At 36.6% G+C, this 22,143-nt stretch overlaps 3 protein-coding genes across 3 annotated transcripts; all 3 read left to right on the top strand.

Annotated features, from left to right (window-relative positions):
• Positions 1-1,413: 1,413 nt before the first annotated feature.
• On the top strand, positions 1,414-3,015 carry LOC137944804 (DNA-binding protein MNB1B-like). Its single transcript, XM_068790559.1, has 8 exons — positions 1,414-1,547; positions 1,648-1,705; positions 1,916-2,029; positions 2,145-2,202; positions 2,308-2,352; positions 2,456-2,536; positions 2,614-2,700; positions 2,785-3,015. Exons 2-8 carry the CDS (start codon positions 1,656-1,658, stop codon positions 2,800-2,802), a joined length of 453 nt encoding a protein of 150 aa, XP_068646660.1. The 5' UTR covers positions 1,414-1,547; positions 1,648-1,655; the 3' UTR covers positions 2,803-3,015.
• A 6,569-nt stretch (positions 3,016-9,584) lies between these two features.
• LOC137944367 (probable flavin-containing monooxygenase 1) lies at positions 9,585-12,374 on the top strand. The gene is made up of 6 exons (XM_068790028.1): positions 9,585-9,730; positions 9,799-10,448; positions 10,577-10,814; positions 10,902-11,077; positions 11,399-11,757; positions 11,848-12,374. Exons 2-6 carry the CDS (start codon positions 10,014-10,016, stop codon positions 12,191-12,193), a joined length of 1,554 nt encoding a protein of 517 aa, XP_068646129.1. The 5' UTR covers positions 9,585-9,730; positions 9,799-10,013; the 3' UTR covers positions 12,194-12,374.
• Positions 12,375-19,026: 6,652 nt separating this feature from the next.
• Positions 19,027-21,337, top strand: LOC137944618 (probable flavin-containing monooxygenase 1). The gene is made up of 5 exons (XM_068790314.1): positions 19,027-19,461; positions 19,589-19,826; positions 19,914-20,089; positions 20,411-20,769; positions 20,860-21,337. Exons 1-5 carry the CDS (start codon positions 19,027-19,029, stop codon positions 21,203-21,205), a joined length of 1,554 nt encoding a protein of 517 aa, XP_068646415.1. The 3' UTR covers positions 21,206-21,337.
• The last annotated feature ends 806 nt before the right edge of the window (positions 21,338-22,143 follow it).

A 22,143-nucleotide genomic window follows, 5' to 3' on the forward strand; every position in this document is an offset into this window, starting at 1 on the left:
AAAGCCAAATACCTAACCTATCAGTGGTGGATGTAACCACCTAACTCTGACACCCACCGTTCTCGTTCCCTACCGTTTCACCCAGGATTCAAATGCAGAACGTGGTGCCTATCTCTGATACCGTGTCAAACGCCTAGCCAATACAACCTAGTCTGTTAAGTGCGAAAAGTCAAGTATCTAACCCATCAGTGGTCGACGGAACCACCTAGCTCTAACAATAACTTTTGTTTTTCTCTTTTGTATTTTCACTTATTTTACAAAAATATTTCTAGTACCTTAAAAGTTATACAATTTGGTATTCTAGAGCTATGAATCTTAAAAGGGAATGTCTACTAGAGCCAAAATATAGTTATATGAAGATCTTTTGGATAGATATTGGGATCGCATATTGAGGATTATACTTGGTTTAAAGATAATCAAAATTTCTTTGTACTTTTTGTCACTAGAGCAAAATATAAAAAAATTCCCAAGGGTTTTTAGGCAGTGATTACCTCTAGGTATACCGCTAACAAATATTTTTTTGTCTCTTTGTGGTTGTGTGCATGCACATTTATTTTAGTTTACTTAATTTTTTATGCTCGATTCACCCCCTCCCCTTGATATGCCACCTCAGTCAACATTTTCTTTCATTTTCTTTTCATCTTTATTTGTTCAACATGTACTAATCTCTGAATTACCGAAAACCTAATATATAAATATGATGCATTTGACTCGTTTTTAACCTAATTACATCCTAGATGTGGTTCGAGTCAAACTCACATCTAACTCGGTGAAGAATGATCACCCCAACCCGATCCACCCTCTAACTTGACCTAACCCAGTTAGATTCCACGAGACTCGTTTTTAATTCAGTCAAATGCTACACAAGGCGCGAGTGAAATGACTACGATACCCACGTCATTACTTAACGACGTCGCATCTAACTCGGTGAAGAATGATCACCCCAACCCGATCCACCCTCTAACTTGACCTAACCCAGTTAGATTCCACGAGACTCGTTTTTAATTCAGTCAAATGCTACACAAGGAGCAAGTGAAATGACTACGATACCCACGTCATTACTTAACGACCTCGGAAAGAATGTCGCGGCACGTAACCCCTAGAGTCACTGCAACTAGAGGTCTGCTCGATCTTATTCAGTTTTCCGAACTCTCTAGTGCGGGACTAGGAATTTCAGCGGACCACCTTAGATCTCATCATCCTGGTAAAAGAAGGAGATATTTCCGTCGGTGGGCCCGCTTCTTGTACAAGAGGGAAGCGCGACCGAGCGGAAGCAAAGTGAACAAACACAAGGAAACACAAAGGAAACAAAAGGGCGAGGGCGAAGGTCGAATAGAATACGCAGATGCGGATCGCTGACGTGGCAACTATTTTCATATCCCGCCTAAACCCGGATTTCTTCTCTTTCCCCATTGAATTTTAATTTTGGCTCACCTTTTATCTCTCCCTTTCTACAACAGGCCCTCAATAAACCTAGCCGCAGCCTCCCTGTTTCCTCTCTCGCTCTCTCTCTCTCTCTCTTCGCGGAAGAAGCCCTAACCCTAAAAGTAAGATCCGGTGGTCCGTTTTCATCGTATTCTCGATGATTTTTCAACAATTTATCAATTTTTTGGGTGATTTTGACGATTTGGTGTTGTTTTCTGGCAGTTTGTAAGATGAAAGGAGCGAAGTCGAAGGCAGATACGACCAAGAAGGCCGATAGCAAGTAAGTTGTTTTTCTTCTCCTTTTCTGAATTTTTAGTCGTTGCTGCTTGTATGAACGTTGCAAAGTAGAGACGTGTTTGTTTGGGTTTTTTTAAGATTAGATCTGGAAGAGTGGTTTGATGGAGGCGATCGATCGTCGAAGGCTCAGATTGATCTTTTCTGTTTATGTTCCTTGGTTTCGCGAATTCATTATTCTAGTTTGTGTCTGAAGGCTTTCCGTGAAGAGGAAAGGGAGCGATCGTGCGGTCAAAAAGTCCAAGAAGGAAAAGGCAGGGAAAGATCCTAACAAACCTAAGAGGCCTGCAAGTGCCTTTTTTGTCTTCATGTGAGTGGTCCTCTGCTCTTATTTTTTTTTTTTTTTGAAAGGAATTTTTTTTATGTCGGAATTGAATAAAACTTTCCTCGTTTCGTGATTTGATTTTTCCTTTTGAATCCTGAAGGGAGGAATTCCGGAAGCAGTTTAAGGAGAAAAATCCTAACAACAAATCCGTCTCCGTGGTGAGCTATTGTTTTCCATAGATCTGATCATCTTGCTAAATTTAAATTTCGAACACTAGTTTTAATCTGTGCGTTTGTTTTTTATCGTTGTGTTTGTGCGAACAGGTTGGCAAGGCTGGTGGAGATAAGTGGAAATCGCTGACGGAAGCGGTATGTTTACAATAGAAATACACGTTTTGCGAAAAGTGTTATCCAGTCGAAAACGTTTTCTGTCTCATTAAGTATCTAATGGATTTCAACACCTCTTCTTCAGGAGAAGGCTCCATACGTCGCTAAGGCTGCCAAGAGGAAGACGGAATATAACAAGACCATGGCTGCTTATAACAAGAAACAGGTTTTATGCTTATTGCTCGTTTTTTAAAATTGTTTTCAGTTGGCATCATATTTCTAATTATTTATTCAAATCTTTAGTCGGAAGGACCGAATGAACCGGAAGAAGAGGAATCTGACAAGTCGAAGTCGGAGGTGAACGATGAAGATGACGAAGAGAGTGGAGAGGTAGTAATGGTTTTGAATCATTTTTGCGAATAGATGAAAAGTTTTATCTTTTTGCTAACTCGTATTCATCTGAATTTATTGTAGGAAGAGGACGATGAGTAGAGATACTTCATGCAAAAAAAAAAAGCAAGGTGGAAACAGCTTTTAGATTTTTGGTTACTAGCGCTGTAGGGTCTTGTGATTCTGTGAAAATTGATGTTTTTTTCTTTTTCTTTACTCTGAATGGGCTTCTGGAAATTTCCAGTGACCAAACGGCGTCGATATGCCGCATATCTTGTACTTAACATCGTTTCAAGATTTCCAGTGATTCAGTTAGGTCTTCTTGCTCTTCTTGTTTCCGCAATTTTCTTTCAGATGCTTTTCTGCTTCTGGGTGTGTTTATTTTCCTCATTGATTGGTGATTTTTTGGAAAAGCCATCTGCGACTGTTCGAGTTTTTATTTGTCTTCCATTGACTGAAGAACGGTATTGTGTAAGCGAACGCTCTTATCGAGGTTCTAGGTGGGTAGCTTCCTGATAAAAAAAACTGCTGTGTTCGACTATGGTCGATTCTGCAGCTGATAGCTATGTTATCCATGAGAGTGGATTCAAATAACACGTGAGCACGATCACTGATTTAGACTTGATTGTTTTTCTTACGTAATCTCTCGCGAGTCTTTCTTTGTTGAGTGGATACAAAGAACATGTGAACTTGATCACCATGAAATGTTAAGTCGTTGGACATTTTAAATGAAGTGAAAGTGCCAACTTGATCAACCCTAAGGGTGATCTGAATATATATTCAAGGTTATTTTCTTTTAGGGTAAATTTTGTCCTTGATTGTTGATGTGATTTTGTTAAATGTTTGATTTTTTGCATTAAGATTGTCTAATTAAAATCTTGTGAACAATTTGTTGATAAGAGTCTTCGACTGTTTTTGCCTCGGAACTTCATGTAAATACCGGTCCTTTACAAGACTTATCCACGTTTTGAGTTCACTGCCCCGATTTTGTTCCATGATTCAATAACATAGTCGAGTTTAACATTGGAAGGAACTGTTAGTGATGTGGTTGATTTGGAAAAGCTTGGCCTGATAAAGAATGCCTGAAGAAAATATAAAACCTTCAAATAATGTTGGAAACATGAACAAAACGGTTGAAAATTGGTCCAATGGAGAAAAATTCAACTGCAGGAAAGGAGATTGGTGGTTAAAATTTATGGAAGGTGAAGAAGATCGCCATTTAATCCAATGTTCTAGATTGACAAGAACATTACGGAGTTTTTGTGTTTTGAATGCATTGGAAGGTATGGTTAAACAAGATCCATTTATTTTTATTTTTTATCAAATCATGAAATTGATGATAGGACACCGTCAATTGTAGTATTAACTGAGGTAATCCAAAAAATTATTCTTAGTTATTTTGGCAATTTTGATACAATAGTTGATCAAGATAATCAAATTATAATTTATTAATATAACCTAAATTCAAATATTGTTATTTATGAATATGATAAATGTGAGTTAGTCAAGATTTATCAAATTTAAGTAAATTTATGGTATATATGAGAGACAAATCAGAGCATTATTGATCAATATCGGTTGTATCACGCTAGTTAAAAGGTAGCACTATATGACTAAATATATGAATAACAATTATGTATTATTGATGTTATGAACTCAAAATTACACGACTTGATTGAGTTGCCGATTGGAGTTATTGTGTTACAGTTTTCAGGTGATCCATTTCTTTTCCAATTATGGAACCATGTGTAATCGGATAATTAAACGGGAAAAGAAAAATCCTTTTCTTGTTTTGAATAAAGTAGATAAGAATAGGCTTCTGAGGAATGTGCATGGGTAGCAAAGCACCACGTACTCCTTTTCTTATCCTTAAGGCAGTGGTTGTGGGCTTTGCTTGTATCATAAATATTTTCGACCAAAAAGAATGATGCTCCCATCTTTATGCATACAACAAGAGACCAAAGTCCTTTATGGGGTCGGCAATCAAAGAGCAGAAGACACAAATAGGTGGTGAGGAGAGTAGCGATAGAGCATCCAATGTGATCTTCCATGGCTTGGAACAAGTCCAGGGTTGATGTGGAATCCAATAAGTGTACTTTTATTGCAATTGATTTTTTTGCCAAGAGAACAATTCATAGTGGCCGATCTGAGCTTTGAACCGTCTATTTTGATCTAGGGGAACCATCTCCAAACCCTAGAGTGTCATCACTAAATTGGAGCAATGGAATGGCAAGTTCTTTTTTATGAGCCACCGAAGATAATTAGCTAACATCCTTGGCCAAATAGATCATAGATGTCAGGTAATCTGCCGTGAGATTGAATAGAGTGGGGATGAGTGGGTTTCCTTGGTAGATCCAGTGCCTTTGAAGTGGCCATAGGCATATTCGTTGAGGAGAATAGAATAAGAGGCTGAAGAGACATTGCTTCTAATCCAAAAGCGTAAACATGACCTGAATCTCATGTAGTCAAGAATATCATCCAAGTGTTGCCAATTCACACAATCAAAGGTATTTTCAAGATCAAAATTGATGATGACTTTGGCCTTATCAAATCTCTTGAAGTGGTCGATAATTTTGTATGCCGCCATTGTTGAGTCAAGGATGTTGCACACTTTGATGAAAGATGATTTACCATGATTGATGACCATCGGGATGGTGGGCGAAGAGCCTTGCAACGATCTTGTAGGGGCTGGATATGAGGCTGATTGACCTGTAGGACTCCATCAAACTGATCTCGAGCAAAGGAGGGAGAGAAGATAAAGATGTAGAAGAAAGATAGAAGAGAGAAATGAGAGAGAGTTTAGAGTTTGGTTACCAAGAGAAGGGAGAGGAGAGGTTGGACTATTTTGAGAAGAGAGGAGAGGACTTAATGCTCTACCTCTCAAGAGAAAAGACATAAATAGACATATCTTGTCAACTAATGACATTTTCATGCCATATTTACGAGAAATCTTCTTATTTACCAAGATGCCACCTCTTGGACATGCGGGCTTGAACCCATCTTCTAACACTCCCCTCAAGGTGGAGGAGAGAAAAATCATAAATACCCATCTTGCCACATATACAAGATAGATTCTTAGACATAACCGGTTTTGTAAGAATATTTGCTACTTACTCTTCTAATGAAACATGTTTGAGAGAGATTATAACTATTTGAAATTTCTCCCGTATAAAATGGCAATCCACCTCAATGTGTTTTGTCATTTCATGGAAGGCCGGATTTGAAGTGATATGAATAACTGCTTGATTATCACGATATAAATCCATAGAACTCCTTTTATAGAATCCCAATTAATTAATAAGAGACTTGATCTATAGGAGTTCACTCACTATGTGTGCCATAACCTTGTATTCTGCTTTTGCACTAGATCTCGCAAACACATTTTGTTTTTTGATTCGCCATATAGCCAAGTTCCCTCCAATAGGAGTGCAATATCCAGAGGTGGACTTCCTGTCATCAAGTGATCCAACCCGTTCTGCATTCAAAAAAAATTCTATGTAGAAGTGTCCATTTCTCTTATAATGAAACCCTCTTCCTGATGCTCCTCTTAAATAATGTAATATTCTCTCTAAGGTTTTCCAATGGGTAAGTTGTGGTTTATACATGTACTGACTCACCACACTTACAACATATGAGATGTTTGGTCTAGTTACGATGAGATAGATAAGTTTACTTATATCAATTTCTTTCCAAGAACTTGCACATAGTTTAGTATTAACATCCATAGGTGAATGTACCCTTTAGCAATGAGGCGGGCCTTAAGGCTAGCGACAGACCCATCTAGATTATGTTTGATAGTAAAAACCCATTTACAACTCACATGTTTCTTACCTATCGAAAGAGGTTGTAAGGTCCACGTCCGATTCTCATATAAGGCTTGCATTCCTCATCCATAGCCACCTTCCTTACTGGATGTTTTAGGGCCTCTTGATAGGACTACATAATAGAGATGAAAGAAAAAGATGCAAATAAATGATAACAAGCAGAAGACAATCGATGGTGAGACATAAAGTTGGAGATAAGGTGAGAAGTAGTGCAAGTGCAAGGGTTCTTTTTTGAGAGCTATGGGCTGAGTATCAAACTGTGGACCAAATGAAATAGGCGAAGAAGGACTTACCTCGGTAGGATCTGAAACTCCACAGGCGTGGTATCAGTCGATGTTTAGGGGGGTTGAGTGATACCGACATTAAAGGGCACAAATGGATGAAGAGTTATCGGAAGGAATGAAAGACCCAAAGAAGCATTAGTCAAGGAATAAAATGAGGTGTCCTAAGAAAAGGTCACATCCCTAGACACAAGTAACCGTCAAAGAGTAGGATTGTAATAAATATAACCGTTGAATTTATAGATATGAGAAATACTTCATTAACTTATTATAATCAGAGTACATGAATCTCTATTTATAATAGAGGAAGGTAGTAGAGTCCAATTACAATAAAACTACCTTTTTCCCATTTACACCCAAACTCTAACACTTAAAATAGATAAAAGACATACATAACTCAAACTAGGAACTCTTCTATGACGTAACCATAAGATAAAGATGCATTTGTGAGTCCTTCTTAATCTTCCAACTTATGTGATAAGGATGCCAACTTGTGGTAATCATGGGGGTTATGTTTGCCAAAAACAATTGTAATTCAAATTTGAAAGAAATTAATACACTTAATCAAATTTGAACAACTTTCTTATCCAACCAACCACTTTGAAATAAAGATAAATCTCTACCCACCAAATCAACCACTAAATCGACTTGAAAGAAACAAAAAACCGTGCCTTAAGTGAATCAATTATCCATTCATTCAATTCCAATTCAAATTCCTTTATAATCTTCTAAAAAAACTCAAAAACTCATGGCTGAATCTTAAAACAAACTTGTCGTTAATTATCCTTTACAATAGCTGTCATCTTATCACTAAAAAAAATACCTTTTCCTTACTCATTTCCATAAATCCTTTAGGCAATGAAATTGCTCATAAGTCTTAAAGGACTGGAGAAGGAATTAGCAAGTTCTAAATATTCATAAATCACAAAAAACAAATTACTTTTTGAACTCGGCAAAATCCCATAAACAACTTCTTAAAGTTTGGAGAATCTCAGTACCATAAACCATAAAACAACTTGATTTCATCCAAAATATTAAGTAAAATACTGGTCTTGGATAGTGAGAGATCAAGCTAAGAGTTATGCAAGTCTCATATTATGTTTCCATCATATAAACACCAACTTCATAATCAATAGATCTTCATTGAACTTGTAGGCAACCGATCTTGATCAAACTTGCAATATTTTAGTATAAGAAGATCAAGGCCATAATATTCTCTAAACACCAAGGATTAGCTTTCATAACTTCTCATATGAAAGCCATTTGTTTTTTTATGTAATATAGAGATCAAGGGCTCGATTCATAACATGAGTTTATGGAAAAAAATAACCAGAAATCACTTATCTTTTCATGGTTGAGTCTCTTCCTTCAAGAGCAACATGCATGAGACCTTCAAAGGTACTCAAGTATCACTTCTATGTAGGAATCCTAAATCCTATGCTCTAATACCATGTAAAATTTAGGACTCCATCATATTGATCTCAAATAAAGGAGGGAGAGAAGAAGAAGGGAAAGAAGAAAAAGGAAAGTAGAGAGAAAGGAGAGAGAGTTTAGAGCTCCGCTACCAAGAGAAGAGAGAGGAGTGCTTGGACAATTTTGAGAAGAGAGGAGAGGACTTGATGCTCTACCCCTTAGCCAAGGGCCCCTATTTATAGTTGTAGAGAGCGTTTTACAATGATTACAATGGTCTTAGGGCTAAAATCTTTACAAGAGAAAAGACATAAATAAACATGTATCTCATCTACTAATTACATCTTCATGCAATCTTTATGAGAAATCTTCTTATTTACCAAGATGCCACCTCTTGGATGTGTGGCCTTGAACCCATTTTCTAAAAAAGGATTAGGATTTAGGGTTTTAAGTTTTTAGGATTTAAGATTTTTATGGTTTAACGATTTTTATGCCACCTTTTTTTTCATAGTTTTATGATTTATTAATACGATTGATTTTGAGAGTCTCAATGTTGATAGTCATCCGATTATTAATACAATTTTAGGGTTAGGGTTTAGAGTTTTTTTTTCTTTACTAGGATTTTTTGGTTTCAAAGTCAAATCTTGTCACCGTCCCAGAGTCGAATTTCAAAATTCATTGACGAAAACAAATGTTGCGCAAACAAATTTTAAAATTTGTTAGTGCAATAGCCAAAGCAGAAGAATCCCGTCTAATCCCAATCATGTGCATGCGAAATTAGAAACTTGGTGGTGCAATCCAAACTGAGCTAGCGAATTCATAAATTTGCTGCTCCATGTTATAATTGTAGAAGTTAAATGTATTAATGTAAAAAAAAAAAAAACTTTGAAATTTGAAACCACAATCTCAAATTCTACCAACAAATTATAAAATTGTCTAGAAAAAATATCACCACAATTCGCTAGTATACTTATTTTCGATAGCGAAAGTAAATCGGCTAGTAAAGGCATTTGTTTGCATCATTCAATTTTCTTGGAGTGAATTTAAAATCAACATTTATGTTTATAAATCTATTTGCTCCCCCCTTCTCACTTAGGTTTATACCTTTCAGACCTACCAACTTTCATATTTTGGTACTACATAAGTTAGTTCAAATAATATTAAAGGACAAAAAGATAGAAACAAATTTCAGTGTTTCATTTAATGCTACTAGTATTAATCACGTTGATATCAATTTTTTATTTATTTAATTATTGCAAACAAATGTCTTTTCGTATTGGAATAGCCCTCAATGTCATTGCTTGTTCAGGTTTTCTTCTTCCTGTTCGTCTGCTTCCACGACTGTTTTTTATGGGGATTTCGTCTTCGCATTGCCCGCTCGCCATTGCGTTAGAGATATGCATTCAACTTGACCCACTATCGTTCCTACTAGCAATCGACAATGGAATCCCTCACAGGACTTTGGCTGTATTATTGAGTTTTGTTGTCATTAAAACCGTGGCCATTCTAGTTATGGTAAACTTATATCTTCTGTCCATCAAACTTCCGTCTATAGAACTTGACCTCATTCTTTGTTGAATCAGGTATCTGTCTAGAAATCGGATCCCAATCCCATCAACACCCAGAAAGTAAAGACGAGAACCATCCTCTGAGTTTCTGATTAAACCGAGATATCAGATATGAGTTCAACTGCCCAGGACCCTGCATCTTCATAGCTTCTCTTCTGCTCTATATAAAGTAAAGAGAAGATTTAGTTCTTGTTCTTCTTTGTGTACCCTGGACGCGAGTGATTCCCTGAATGGAGAGGAGAGTTGGAATTGTAGGAGCTGGGATCAGTGGTCTTCTTGCCTGTAAGTATGTGCTTCAAAAAGGGTTTCACCCAATCGTTTTTGAGGCTACAGAGGGCATCGGAGGAGCGTGGAAAGATACGCCAGAGTTAACGACGCTTCAGACACCGAGAGAGGCTTACAGATTTTTGGACTTTCCATGGCCTTCTAATGTGGAAGAAGACTTTCCCAGCGCTCAGCAAGTCAGGGAGTATCTTGCATCATATGCCAAGCACTTCGACCTCCTCCCCTATGTCAAGTTCAATTCTAAAGTTGTTGCTGTAGAATGCGTTGGGGTGGTGGATGAGGAGATGGAGTCATGGGATCAGTGGGGAGGAACTGGTGAGGCCTTTCACCCTGGTAGAAAATGGAATATTTCTGTTGAAGATGCTCATCACTCTGTGGAGGTAATTCATTCACCGTCATCAGTCTTTCGAACTTATTAAGAATTTTTGTCGGTAATTTTGATGGATTTTCTTCTTGTTCGTTTGATAACACTCCTAATTCATGAGTCTGTGTAAAAAAAAAAAAGCAGATTTATGAAGTGGAGTTTTTGATTCTGTGCATCGGCCGCTTTAGCGGTCTTGCAAACATCCCTGTCTTCCCTCCAAACGAAGGTCCGGAAGCATTCGGCGGCACAGTGATGCACTCAATGGATTACTCGGCCATGAACCATCATGCTGTAGCTGATATGGTGAAAGGAAAACGAGTTACAGTGGTTGGTTTCATGAAATCAGCAATGGATATTGCAGTTGAATGTGCGACTGTAAACGGTGAGCGATTTGTTCAATAATCAATCCATTGAGAAGATATTAAATGTGTTGGAAAATGAACATTTAAGGGTTCTTTCTATCTTGCAGGACCAGAGCACCCGTGTACAATGGTGTATAGGAATCCGCAATGGAACATTCCTCATTTCGTTCCATGGGGAGTTTCCTTGTTTTACTTGTATTTTAATCGTTTTTCTGAGCTCTTGGTTCACAAGCCTGGTGAAGGACTGCTACTGAGTCTACTGGCAACATTCTTGACACCCTTGGTAACTTCTTTCTCCTTCACTGCATCACAATCAAAACACTTGAAGTAGGAATTGGAAGGATTCATGAAAGCTCAACAAATCTCATAAGATATGAAGAGGTTTATCTTTTCTCTGCGATTAAATCTTCTGGGGCAGGGCATATTAAAGGAATCATTCTTTCTGCTCTGGTGTCATCTCTCCCTCAATGGCCAAATTCAATCTCAAAACGCCATTGACTACAAGAACTCATTTGTTTAGAACTCGTACAGATCTAACAAGATCCATGTGTGAAAATGAATTTGGTCAAGCACTGATACAGATCATTTTGTTATTTACATTCAGAGATGGGTATTCTCCAAGTTTGTGGAGAGCTATCTCAGGTGGAAGCTGCCTCTGAAAAAGTATGGGATTATACCCAAGCATAGCTTCTTCCAAAGTATTGCTTCGTGCTCTTTCGCCGTTACACCTGAAAACTTCTTTGACAAAGTTGAAGAGGGAAGCATCATCTTTAAGAAAACAGAGTCCTTCCACTTCTGCAACAACGGCCTCATTGTTGATGGAGAATCCCGTCCTCTAGAAACGAAAATAGTGATCTTCGCAACCGGATACAAAGGGGCCGAGAAGATCCAAGACATATTTTCATCACCCTTTTTCAAAAAATCTGTGGCCGGCTCACCAGACAGCACAGTCCCCCTTTACAGGTAATAACATTTGAATGAAGACTATCCTCATCAGTCGCTCAAAATCTTCGTATCATTGATTCTGAACACGCTTCTTTGGTCCTCTTCAAGGGAATGCATCCATCCCCGTATTCCTCAACTCGCCATTATTGGGTACTCGGAGAGCGTCGCCAATCTGTTTACATCTGAGATGAGATGCCGATGGCTTGCACATTACCTTGATGGGGGATTCCGTTTACCCAGCATTAGGGCAATGGAAGAAGATGTATTGATGTGGGGGAAGTACATGAAACGTTACTGTGGTAAGTATTACAGAAACTCCAGCATTAGCATACTCCATATTTGGTACAACGATCAACTCTGCAGAGACATTGGCTGCAAGCATAGAAGAAAGAAGGGCCTCCTGGATGAGCTGTTCTCCCCTTACGGGCCCTTGGACTATGCAGATTTGAGCTGAATCAATTGGCAACTGTAGCTGTGTCAACAAAATTTTCATTTAGCCTATGTTTGGAACCCTAAAAAACAATAAGAATTTGATTATTATTATTTTTCCAATTTTTTTTTCACCCCATTCAACTTTGATCTTCTAGCTGAGCATTCTAAGTGCATAATGTCAATGGTTCCATATTTGTAACACGCATCATTATGCATAGGTGATGTTGTGATTTTTGTCCTAGTTTCATAGACCTTAGCTCTACCTTGTTCATGATTCTCATATTATGAGATGAGCCTGTCATTTTTTTGTCTAAACTCTTCCAACTTGGAGGAACAAACAACTAAAATAAACTCTTTTAGCTGAAAATACAAAGGGATTGTAGGCTTTGTTTAAATCACATTTAACCTCAAATTACACAAAAATAAACTCTTCCAAGGGATTCAATACAATTAGATTGTGGCACTAGTGGCACTCACTTTCTAGATTTCGAGCTCTAGAATGCCAATTATTCTAGCTTTAAGGTACTAGAGAACCTCTATAAAAGAAAGTGTAGAAATACAAAAGAAAATAAAATATATTACAATCTTTTTGATGGAGATATAGCACTTCTCTATGTGGGATCCAAACCTCCATAATTTTAAGCACGTGAAAAAAGTCGTTTAGAGCTTTTTCGAGCTATTAAATGCAAGGAAATTTGAAAGGAGATGAAGGATTTGAGAAAATGCAGTCATGTTCTCTTAAAAAGGGTAAAATAGGAATTTTAAGCTCAAAAGAATTTTTAAGAGGTTTGGTATGCCCATATAAGCTCAACTCTTGATCTTCTACGAGTTTGAGCGCCTATTTAGAAGTTTCCCAGCCGAATTAGTTATTTTTTACCCGTTAGCAAAAAGCTACAAAAAATGTTCATAAATCATTGGAAATGTATTACTGATCAACCATGTATGACGACTATAATTTTTAAGTTCCCTAAGCCTATGATCAATCAATAAGTTTTCAACCTTTCAGAAAACTCATTCTTTGATCAATCAATCTAATTCGATTGATCATGCTTTATAAAACTGACTATGCAAAATTTTGTATGATCGATCATGCAAGAGGGGACGCTCGATCATGCTTTATAGTATGTTTTTGGTAGCATGTTGCATGATCGATCATGTTGAACTAATGATTGATCATGCTTTATGTTGAATTTATGGAAAAGAAAAAAAACTTCATTGACTTGATGTAATTTGAGTACATGAACCCCTATTTATAATAAAGGAAAGTAGTAGAGTCCAATTACAATTAAATTACCCTTATCCCAATTACACCCAAACTCTAAGTCCTAACATAATTAAATAACTCAACATAAATAGAAGACTAACATAACTAAAACACCTTTAAACTGAGATTCTTCTGTGAGGCCTCTTTCTGTGAGTCTCTTATAAAAATCTGGCTCTGTGAGACTTCTTACTGTGAGAGTCTTGTAAGAGCGTTTCATATATTCTCTTCAACACTCCCCCTCAAGCTGGGAGGTAATTGTAGTGATACCATCATGAACCAAATAACATAGATGTAGTAATAAGGTCTTCCATCAAGATGATAAAACATAAGCCGAAACCAAACTCAAAGGATTTTGAACAAATATAGTGATAATAATCACTAAAGTGGGTAATGTCTGTCATTTACAAGACGACGATAAAAGACCCACGAGTACCAATAAAAAGTCTCAATGGACTTTAAACACCCATATAAATAAAAGGTACCAACCAAAGTAATGTTTCAAAAGGGTTTGGCCAAACGGGTAAGTGAGAGTCAAATAATGGATGGTAGGAGTAAGTTTGCCAAATAACCATAACATGATAATGAGAATCAAATGATGATAAGTAGATAGGGTCATGATGTTCTTTATTCAAATCTTCGTCATAATAACCAATACTAACAATAGTTAGCAACCAAAGTGTCATTCTTCCATAATAATGTCTTAATCAGAGAGACACAATAACAATAACAGATATGGGCTAATGTCCATATAACATGTACCAAATAATGAAAGTCCTTAATAAGGACAGATGAAATAATCCGTTACGAATCCATCCCTGAATAAGGAAGCTTTAATACTTTTGATATCAATATCTTAAAAAATATAGCTTATAATCACATACGGTTTGTTGATCGAGAAACTAGACTCAAATATTTTAATTTGATATCAAATTTGACATACAAATATTCGATCTTGAATCTTTTAGGATCTCTTGATTCTCTTTATTATGTATCAAGACCCTTATTGACTCTAATGCAAATATCTCCTTAAATATAGATCAAATTGACATAAAAATTTTTCCTTATGAAACTAGACTTCAATACCTTTCAACCAGGTATAATTTATGCTTCTTTTGAGAAAAAGGAATCTGATAGATTTCAAAATTTATAATCTGGCAGAACCAAGTACTCTGTCTGATTTGGCCAGCGACCATTGACTCTTCCAAGATCAATATCTCTATCTAGAAAACTCAGATTGAGAATTGGTTGAATAATTAAGAAAATTGACTTACATATATTTCTTTGAATGTATAATTATCCCTATAAAGTCTCGTTCTTGATGGCATAAACCAGTTTGAAAGTAAAATCTTTCTACTGCTACTCGAACCTCTTTTGCAATCTGACATTTGCTGCTTCAAATATCAATTTCTCTTTGTAAAAAAACTCCGATTGAAAAAAAATTCAGTTTGCATAGGAAAGTGGACTCAAATTTATTGCTGTCAATATATAATATGCAATATGAAAATCTCAGTATAGAGGTGAACCCATAAAGAAAACAATGGGTATAAGGACTAAAAAGAGAAAAAAAGATAAATACGAACCTAAGCAGCTAGAGATAATAAATTAGAAAAGGATCACATTATCTCTGTGGATTGACTGAGTCAACTCATAGAACCTGCTTTGATACCATGTTGAATTTATGGAAAAGAGAAAAACTTGATTGACTTGATGTAATCAGAGTACATGAATACCTCTATTTATAATAGAGGAAAGTAGTGGACTCTAATTATAATTAAACTACCATCATCCCAATTACACCCAAACTCTAACACTTAACAATAAATGATAGCATAATTAAATAACTCAATATAAATAGAAGATTAACATAACTAAAACACCTTTAACTGAGACTCTTCTGTCAGACCTCCTTATGTGAGATTCTTGTAAAACTCCACCATATTAATTTTGGCTCTGTGAGACTTCTTACTGTGGGAGTCCTGTAAGATCCTTCCATATCTTCTCTTCAACACTTTATAAGTTATGCCAAACTACGTTTTGGATGATTGATCATGTCACGTGGTACATGATATAAGGTATTCTATGGGTAAGAGCCCTCCATATCTTCTCTTCATCACTTTATAAGTCATGCCAAATTGTATTCTGGATGATCGATCATGTAACATGCTACATGATATAAGTTATTCTAAGGGTTTTGCCATTGTAAAACATTTATATGCATTTGATTAAAAAAATATTTCATGCCCTAAAGGTCCATAACATAAGTATGCTTTAAATATCGAAGTTTGGTTGGTTATTTACTGATATAACAAGAGTTCTTGAGACATTTCTATTTGACTTTGACTCTCATCTTCAAGTCTTTAGTCTTCTTCTTTTTGTAAGTTCTTCTTGTTAGCAACAATCTTTAATGTGATTTTCTTTGGGTCTTAACTCGGCAATTTTATTGACTATCCTTTTATCTTGAGGTTTTGCCATAGACCTCATAATGTATGTGTTGGAAGGCATGTGTCTAACATATACTAATAACGCCGTTAGTAGCACACTTGCAAGCTACCCATTTTTTATTATCAAAATAATGGAGATCAATATGATTACAACATTTGGTTTAACATAAGAAAGAAGGGGCTTGTTCCCTAATGCAGATAATGTTTGATAAATTCAATAACATAGACTTGGTAAGGACGATGTTGAAAAATTATTTAAGCCCAATCAAATTAAGGACTTTCTGGGAAAAATGAAGAAGTGGACAAATTGCATATCTATGTATATTAAAATAAAAAGGATAAAATCTAACATAGAAATGAGAATAATACATTGAAGGAGGAGGAACATGTCATAACTGATGGAGCCAGGAAGAGTTAAAGTTTTCTAACAATTTTCTTCTCCCATGAATGCCATAACCAACTAAAAGTACGACAAAATGTGAAGGGGTAAACAAGGAAGGTGAATAGAATGAGGTCCGACTAACAATGAGCAATAATGAGTGTTTATTTGAGAGGAGGTTGTGTGAGAGTTGTGTTCAAAAGAGGCAAATCGATGGGAGAAGATTTTATTCTTTAGAATTTTGGTGTTTTAGAATAGAACAACTGGAGTCCTATTAGTTACCTAAATTTTTTAGATGGCTTAAGTATTAGGTGCAAAATTTGTAAGTAAAATAATTTGGTATTAATCATCTTTGGACTTAGATAAGTAGAGTTAATTGTTATTAAATTAATATACGTATTAATAAATACAATAAATTATTTGTATATTGGGTTCGAAGTTCTAAGATCCAATTTAGTCCATTTTAATTTACAGGTTTTATTAGTTCAAGTCAATTTTCTTTGTGATACATCTATATACTGATCCATATTATATGTAAATCACGTTTTTACCACAATGCCAATCGATCCATTTATTTGCATATTGGATTGGTTTTTACGGATTAGGTTAGTGTTTGATGAGTCTAATGAAATATATGTTCCTACAGAAAATATAACTTCTATATATCCACAAAGATTGAATAGGGGAGTTCCAAAGAAACAATATGAGCCTGATCTTTAAGCCAAGACCAAATATTCAATCAACAACTATGTGTCATTCCATAGGTTGACTAAATAGTATGTATTTACTGTTGATCAATTATCCAGGGTTTTTATTCCTAGTAATGTGCAGGATGCATTAGCTAATCCAAAATGGAAAAAGGTGATGAACGAAGAGATGGCGGCTCTACAAAAGAATGCCACTTGGGAACTTGTTTCAAAACCTAAATGAGTGAAGACAATTGGATGTCGATGGGTGTTCACAATGAAACTCAAACAGGATGGAAGTATTGAAAGATATAAAACTCGACTAGTTGCATAGGGATATACACAAAGGTATGGGATTGACTATCAAGATACTTTTGTACTAGTAGCTAATATTAATATAATTCGTATTCTTATATCTATAGCAACAACTCGAGACTGGCCAATGCCACAATTTGATGTTAAAAATGTCTTTCTCCATGGAGACTTAGAAGAAGAAATCTACATGGAGCTACCACCCGGAGTTAAAAGTAGTTCTTTGTGTCGAGGTGAACTCTATAAATTGAAGAAGTCATTGTATGGGATGAAACAGTCATCTAGAGCATGGTTTGGGAAATTCTCGGCTACAATGAAAAATTTTAGCTATAAGCAAAGTAATTCAGATTATACTTTGTTTATAAAAGACAAAGAAGGAAAAATAACAACTTTAATTGTGTATGTTGATGATATGGTCTTGATAGGAGACCCATGTGAAATGCAAACTTTACAAGAGTATTTAGCCACTAAATTCGAAATGAAGGATCTCAGACAACTCAAATATTTTTGGGAATTGAGGTTGCAAAATCGAAACATGGAGTCTTCCTTTCATAGCGAAAATATGTGTTAGATCTTCTAGCCGAAACTGGATTGATTGATTGTAAACCAGTAGAGACGCCCACGAAAATGAATCATAAGCTCAGAATTCTTCCATATCAAACCCCAGCAGACAAAGGGCATTATCAGCGATTAGTTGGAAGATTAATCTACCTATCACACACAAGGCCAGATGTTGCATATGAAATGAGCGTTGTGAGTTAGTTCATGCATGCACCAGGTGAATAACATATGGAAGCGGTCTATCGGATCTTGAGATACTTATGGAGTACTTCAGTAAAAGGTTTGTTATTCTAAAAAAAAGGTATCTCTAACATTGAAGGGTATAAAGATTCTGATTGGGTGGGTGATCAGAGAACCAGAAGATCTACGTCTGGTTAATTTACTTTTGTGGAAGAAAATTTTGTTACTTGGAAAGACAAAAAATAGAAGGTAGTATCAAGATCAAGTGCTAAAGTTGAATTTCGAGGCATGACTCATGGTGTATGTGAGTTGTTATGGATAAGGAATATACTGAGGGACTTAAGGATTGAATACACTAAACCTATTAATCTCCACTGTGATAATAAGACAACCATCGCAATTGCACAAAATCCTGTTAAATATGATTGCACTAAACATGTTAAAGTTGATCGTCATTTCATCAAGGAGAACCTCGATGCAAAGATTATACAATTTCCTTTTATTCAATCCAAGTGTCTGTTGGCGGATATGCTCACGAAGGCTGTATCAGGGAAGGCATTTCGTGGTATAATTGACAAGTTGGGCATGATCGGCATCTATGCACCAACTTGAGGGTGTGTGTGTGCAAAGCTGTAATGTAAATTATGAGTTGTATAATTAACGTAATTGTAGGAAACGATTTATTTCCCTGATTTGTTTCCTTGATTTTAGGTTGTAAGTGTATGTTAAATAGCCTCTGTTTGAGAGAAAAATATATCAAAAATTCATTCTTGGGTGATACTGTGTTTGACAATTTTGTTAATGAATGCACAACATGATACCGTTCAATAAAAGTTCAAATGTGCAGGAGTTCCAAACGACTTACCAACTTAATAATCTATGAAAATACAGCTATCAACTTAATAATCTATGAAAAATACAGCTATCAACTTAATAATCTATGAAAATACAGCTATCAATCTCCTGCTCTATATAAAGTAAAGAAAAGATTTAGTTCTTCTTCGTGTACCCTGGACGCAAGTGATTCCCAGAATGGAGAGGAGAGTTGGAGTTGTAGGAGCTGGGATCAGTGGTCTTCTTGCCTGTAAGTATGTGCTTCAAAAAGGGTTTCACCCAATCGTTTTTGAAGCTACAGAGGGCATCGGAGGAGCGTGGAAAGATACGCCAGAGTTAACGACGCTTCAGACACCGAGAGAAGCTTACAGATTTTTGGACTTTCCATGGCCTTCTAACGTGGAAGAAGACTTTCCCAGCGCTCAGCAAGTCAGGGAGTATCTTGCATCATATGCCAAGCACTTCGACCTCCTCCCCTATGTCAAGTTCAATTCTAAAGTTGTTGCTGTAGAATGCGTTGGGGTGGTTGATGAGGAGATGGAGTCATGGGATCAGTGGGGAGGAACTGGTGAGGCCTTTCACCCAGGTAGAAAATGGAATATTTCAGTTGAAGATGCTCATCACTCTGTGGAGGTAATTCATTCACCGTCTTCAGTCTTTCGAACTTATTAAGAATTTTTGTCGGCAGTTTTGATGGATTTTCTTCTTGTTCGTTTGATAACACTCCTAATTCATGAGTCTGTGTAAAAAAAAAAAGCAGATTTATGAAGTGGAGTTTTTGATTCTGTGCATCGGCCGCTTTAGCGGTCTTGCAAACATCCCTGTCTTCCCTCCAAACGAAGGTCCGGAAGCATTCGGCGGCACAGTGATGCACTCAATGGATTACTCGGCCATGAACCATCATGCTGTAGCTGATATGGTGAAAGGAAAACGAGTTACAGTGGTTGGTTTCATGAAATCAGCAATGGATATTGCAGTTGAATGTGCGACTGTAAACGGTGAGCGATTTGTTCAATAATCAATCCATTGAGAAGATACTAAATGTGTTGGAAAATGAACATTTAAGGGTTCTTTCTATCTTGCAGGACCAGAGCACCCGTGTACAATGGTGTATAGGAATCCGCAATGGAACATTCCTCATTTCGTTCCATGGGGAATTTCCTTGTTTTACTTGTATTTTAATCGTTTTTCTGAGCTCTTGGTTCACAAGCCCGGTGAAGGACTGCTACTGAGTCTACTGGCAACATTCTTGACACCCTTGGTAACTTCTTTCTCCTTCTCTGCATCACAATCAAAACACTTGAAGTAGGAATTGGAAGGATTCATGAAAGCTCAACAAATCTCATAAGATATGAAGAGGTTTATCTTTTCTCTGCGATTAAATCTTCTGGGGCAGGGCATATTAAAGGAATCATTCTTTCTGCTCTGGTGTCATCTCTCCCTCAATGGCCAAATTCAATCTCAAAACGCCATTGACTACAAGAACTCATTTGTTTAGAACTCGTACAGATCTAACAAGATCCATGTGTGAAAATGAATTTGGTCAAGCACTGATACAGATCATTTTGTTATTTACATTCAGAGATGGGTATTCTCCAAGTTTGTGGAGAGCTATCTCAGGTGGAAGCTGCCTCTGAAAAAGTATGGGATTATACCCAAGCATAGCTTCTTCCAAAGTATTGCTTCGTGCTCTTTCGCCGTTACACCTGAAAACTTCTTTGAAAAAGTTGAAGAGGGAAGCATCATCTTTAAGAAAACAGAGTCCTTCCACTTCTGCAACAACGGCCTCATTGTTGATGGAGAATCCCGTCCTCTAGAAACAAAAATAGTGATCTTCGCAACCGGATACAAAGGGGCCGAGAAGATCCAAGACATATTTTCATCACCCTTTTTCAAAAAATCTGTGGCCGGCTCACCAGACAGCACAGTCCCCCTTTACAGGTAATAACATTTGAATGAAGACTATCCTCATCAGTCGCTCAAAATCTTCGTATCATTGATTCTGAACACGCTTCTTTGGTCCTCTTCAAGGGAATGCATCCATCCCCGTATTCCTCAACTCGCCATTATTGGGTACTCGGAGAGCGTCGCCAATCTGTTTACATCTGAGATGAGATGCCGATGGCTTGCACATTACCTTGATGGGGGATTCCGTTTACCCAGCATTAGGGCAATGGAAGAAGATGTATTGATGTGGGGGAAGTACATGAAACGTTACTGTGGTAAGTATTACAGAAACTCCAGCATTAGCATACTCCATATTTGGTACAACGATCAACTCTGCAGAGACATTGGCTGCAAGCATAGAAGAAAGAAGGGCCTCCTGGATGAGCTGTTCTCCCCTCACGGGCCCTTGGACTATGCAGATTTGAGCTGAATCAATTGGCAACTGTAGCTGTGTCAACAAAATTTTCATTTAGCCTATGTTTGGAACCCTAAAAACCAATAAGAATTTGATTATTATTATTTTTCCAATTTTTTTTTCACCCCATTCAACTTTGATCTTCTAGCTGAGCATTCTAAGTGCATAATGTCAATGGTTCCATATTTGTAACACGCATCATTATGCATAGGTGATGTTGTGACTTTTGTCCTACTAGTAAGAGTTAATAAGAATAATACATTGAAGGAGGAGGAACATGTCATACCTGATGGAGCAAGGAAGATTTAAAGTTTTCTAACAATTTTCTTCTCCCATGAATGCCATAGCCAACTAAAAGTACGGCGAAATGTGAAGGGGCAAACAAGGAAGGTGAATAGAATGAGGTCCAACCAACAATGGGCAATAATGAGTGTTTATTTGAGAGGAGGTGGTATGAGAATTGTGTTCAAAAGAGGCAAATTGATGGGAGAAGATTTTATTCTGTAGAATTTTGGTGTTTTAGAATAGAAAAACTGGAGTCCTATTAGTTACTTAAATTTTTTAGATGTCTTAGGTCTTAGGTGCAAAATTTGTAAGTAAAATAATTTGGTATTAGTCATCTTTGAACTTAGATAAGTAGAGTTAATTGTTATTAAATTAATATATGTGTTAATAAATACAATAAATTATTTGTATATTTTGGTCAAAGTTCTAAGATCCAATTTAGTCCATTTTAATTTACAGGTTTTATTAGTTTGGGTCAATTTTCTTTGTGACACATCTACATACTGATTCATATTATATGTAAATCATTTTTTTTTTTACCAAAATGCCAATCGATCCATTTATTTGCATATTGGATTGGTTTTTACAGATTAGGGTAGTGTAGATTGTGTATTAACCTGCTCCTTTTGCAACTGTATCCTCTAAATAACCCTCATGTGTATTGCTTG

The sequence above is a fragment of the Aristolochia californica genome, unplaced genomic scaffold, assembly GCF_029961685.1.
Source record: "Aristolochia californica isolate CCGP_79_NKW_82.1479 unplaced genomic scaffold, dmAriCali1.0.hap1 SCAF_11, whole genome shotgun sequence".
NCBI lineage: Eukaryota > Viridiplantae > Streptophyta > Magnoliopsida > Piperales > Aristolochiaceae > Aristolochia > Aristolochia californica.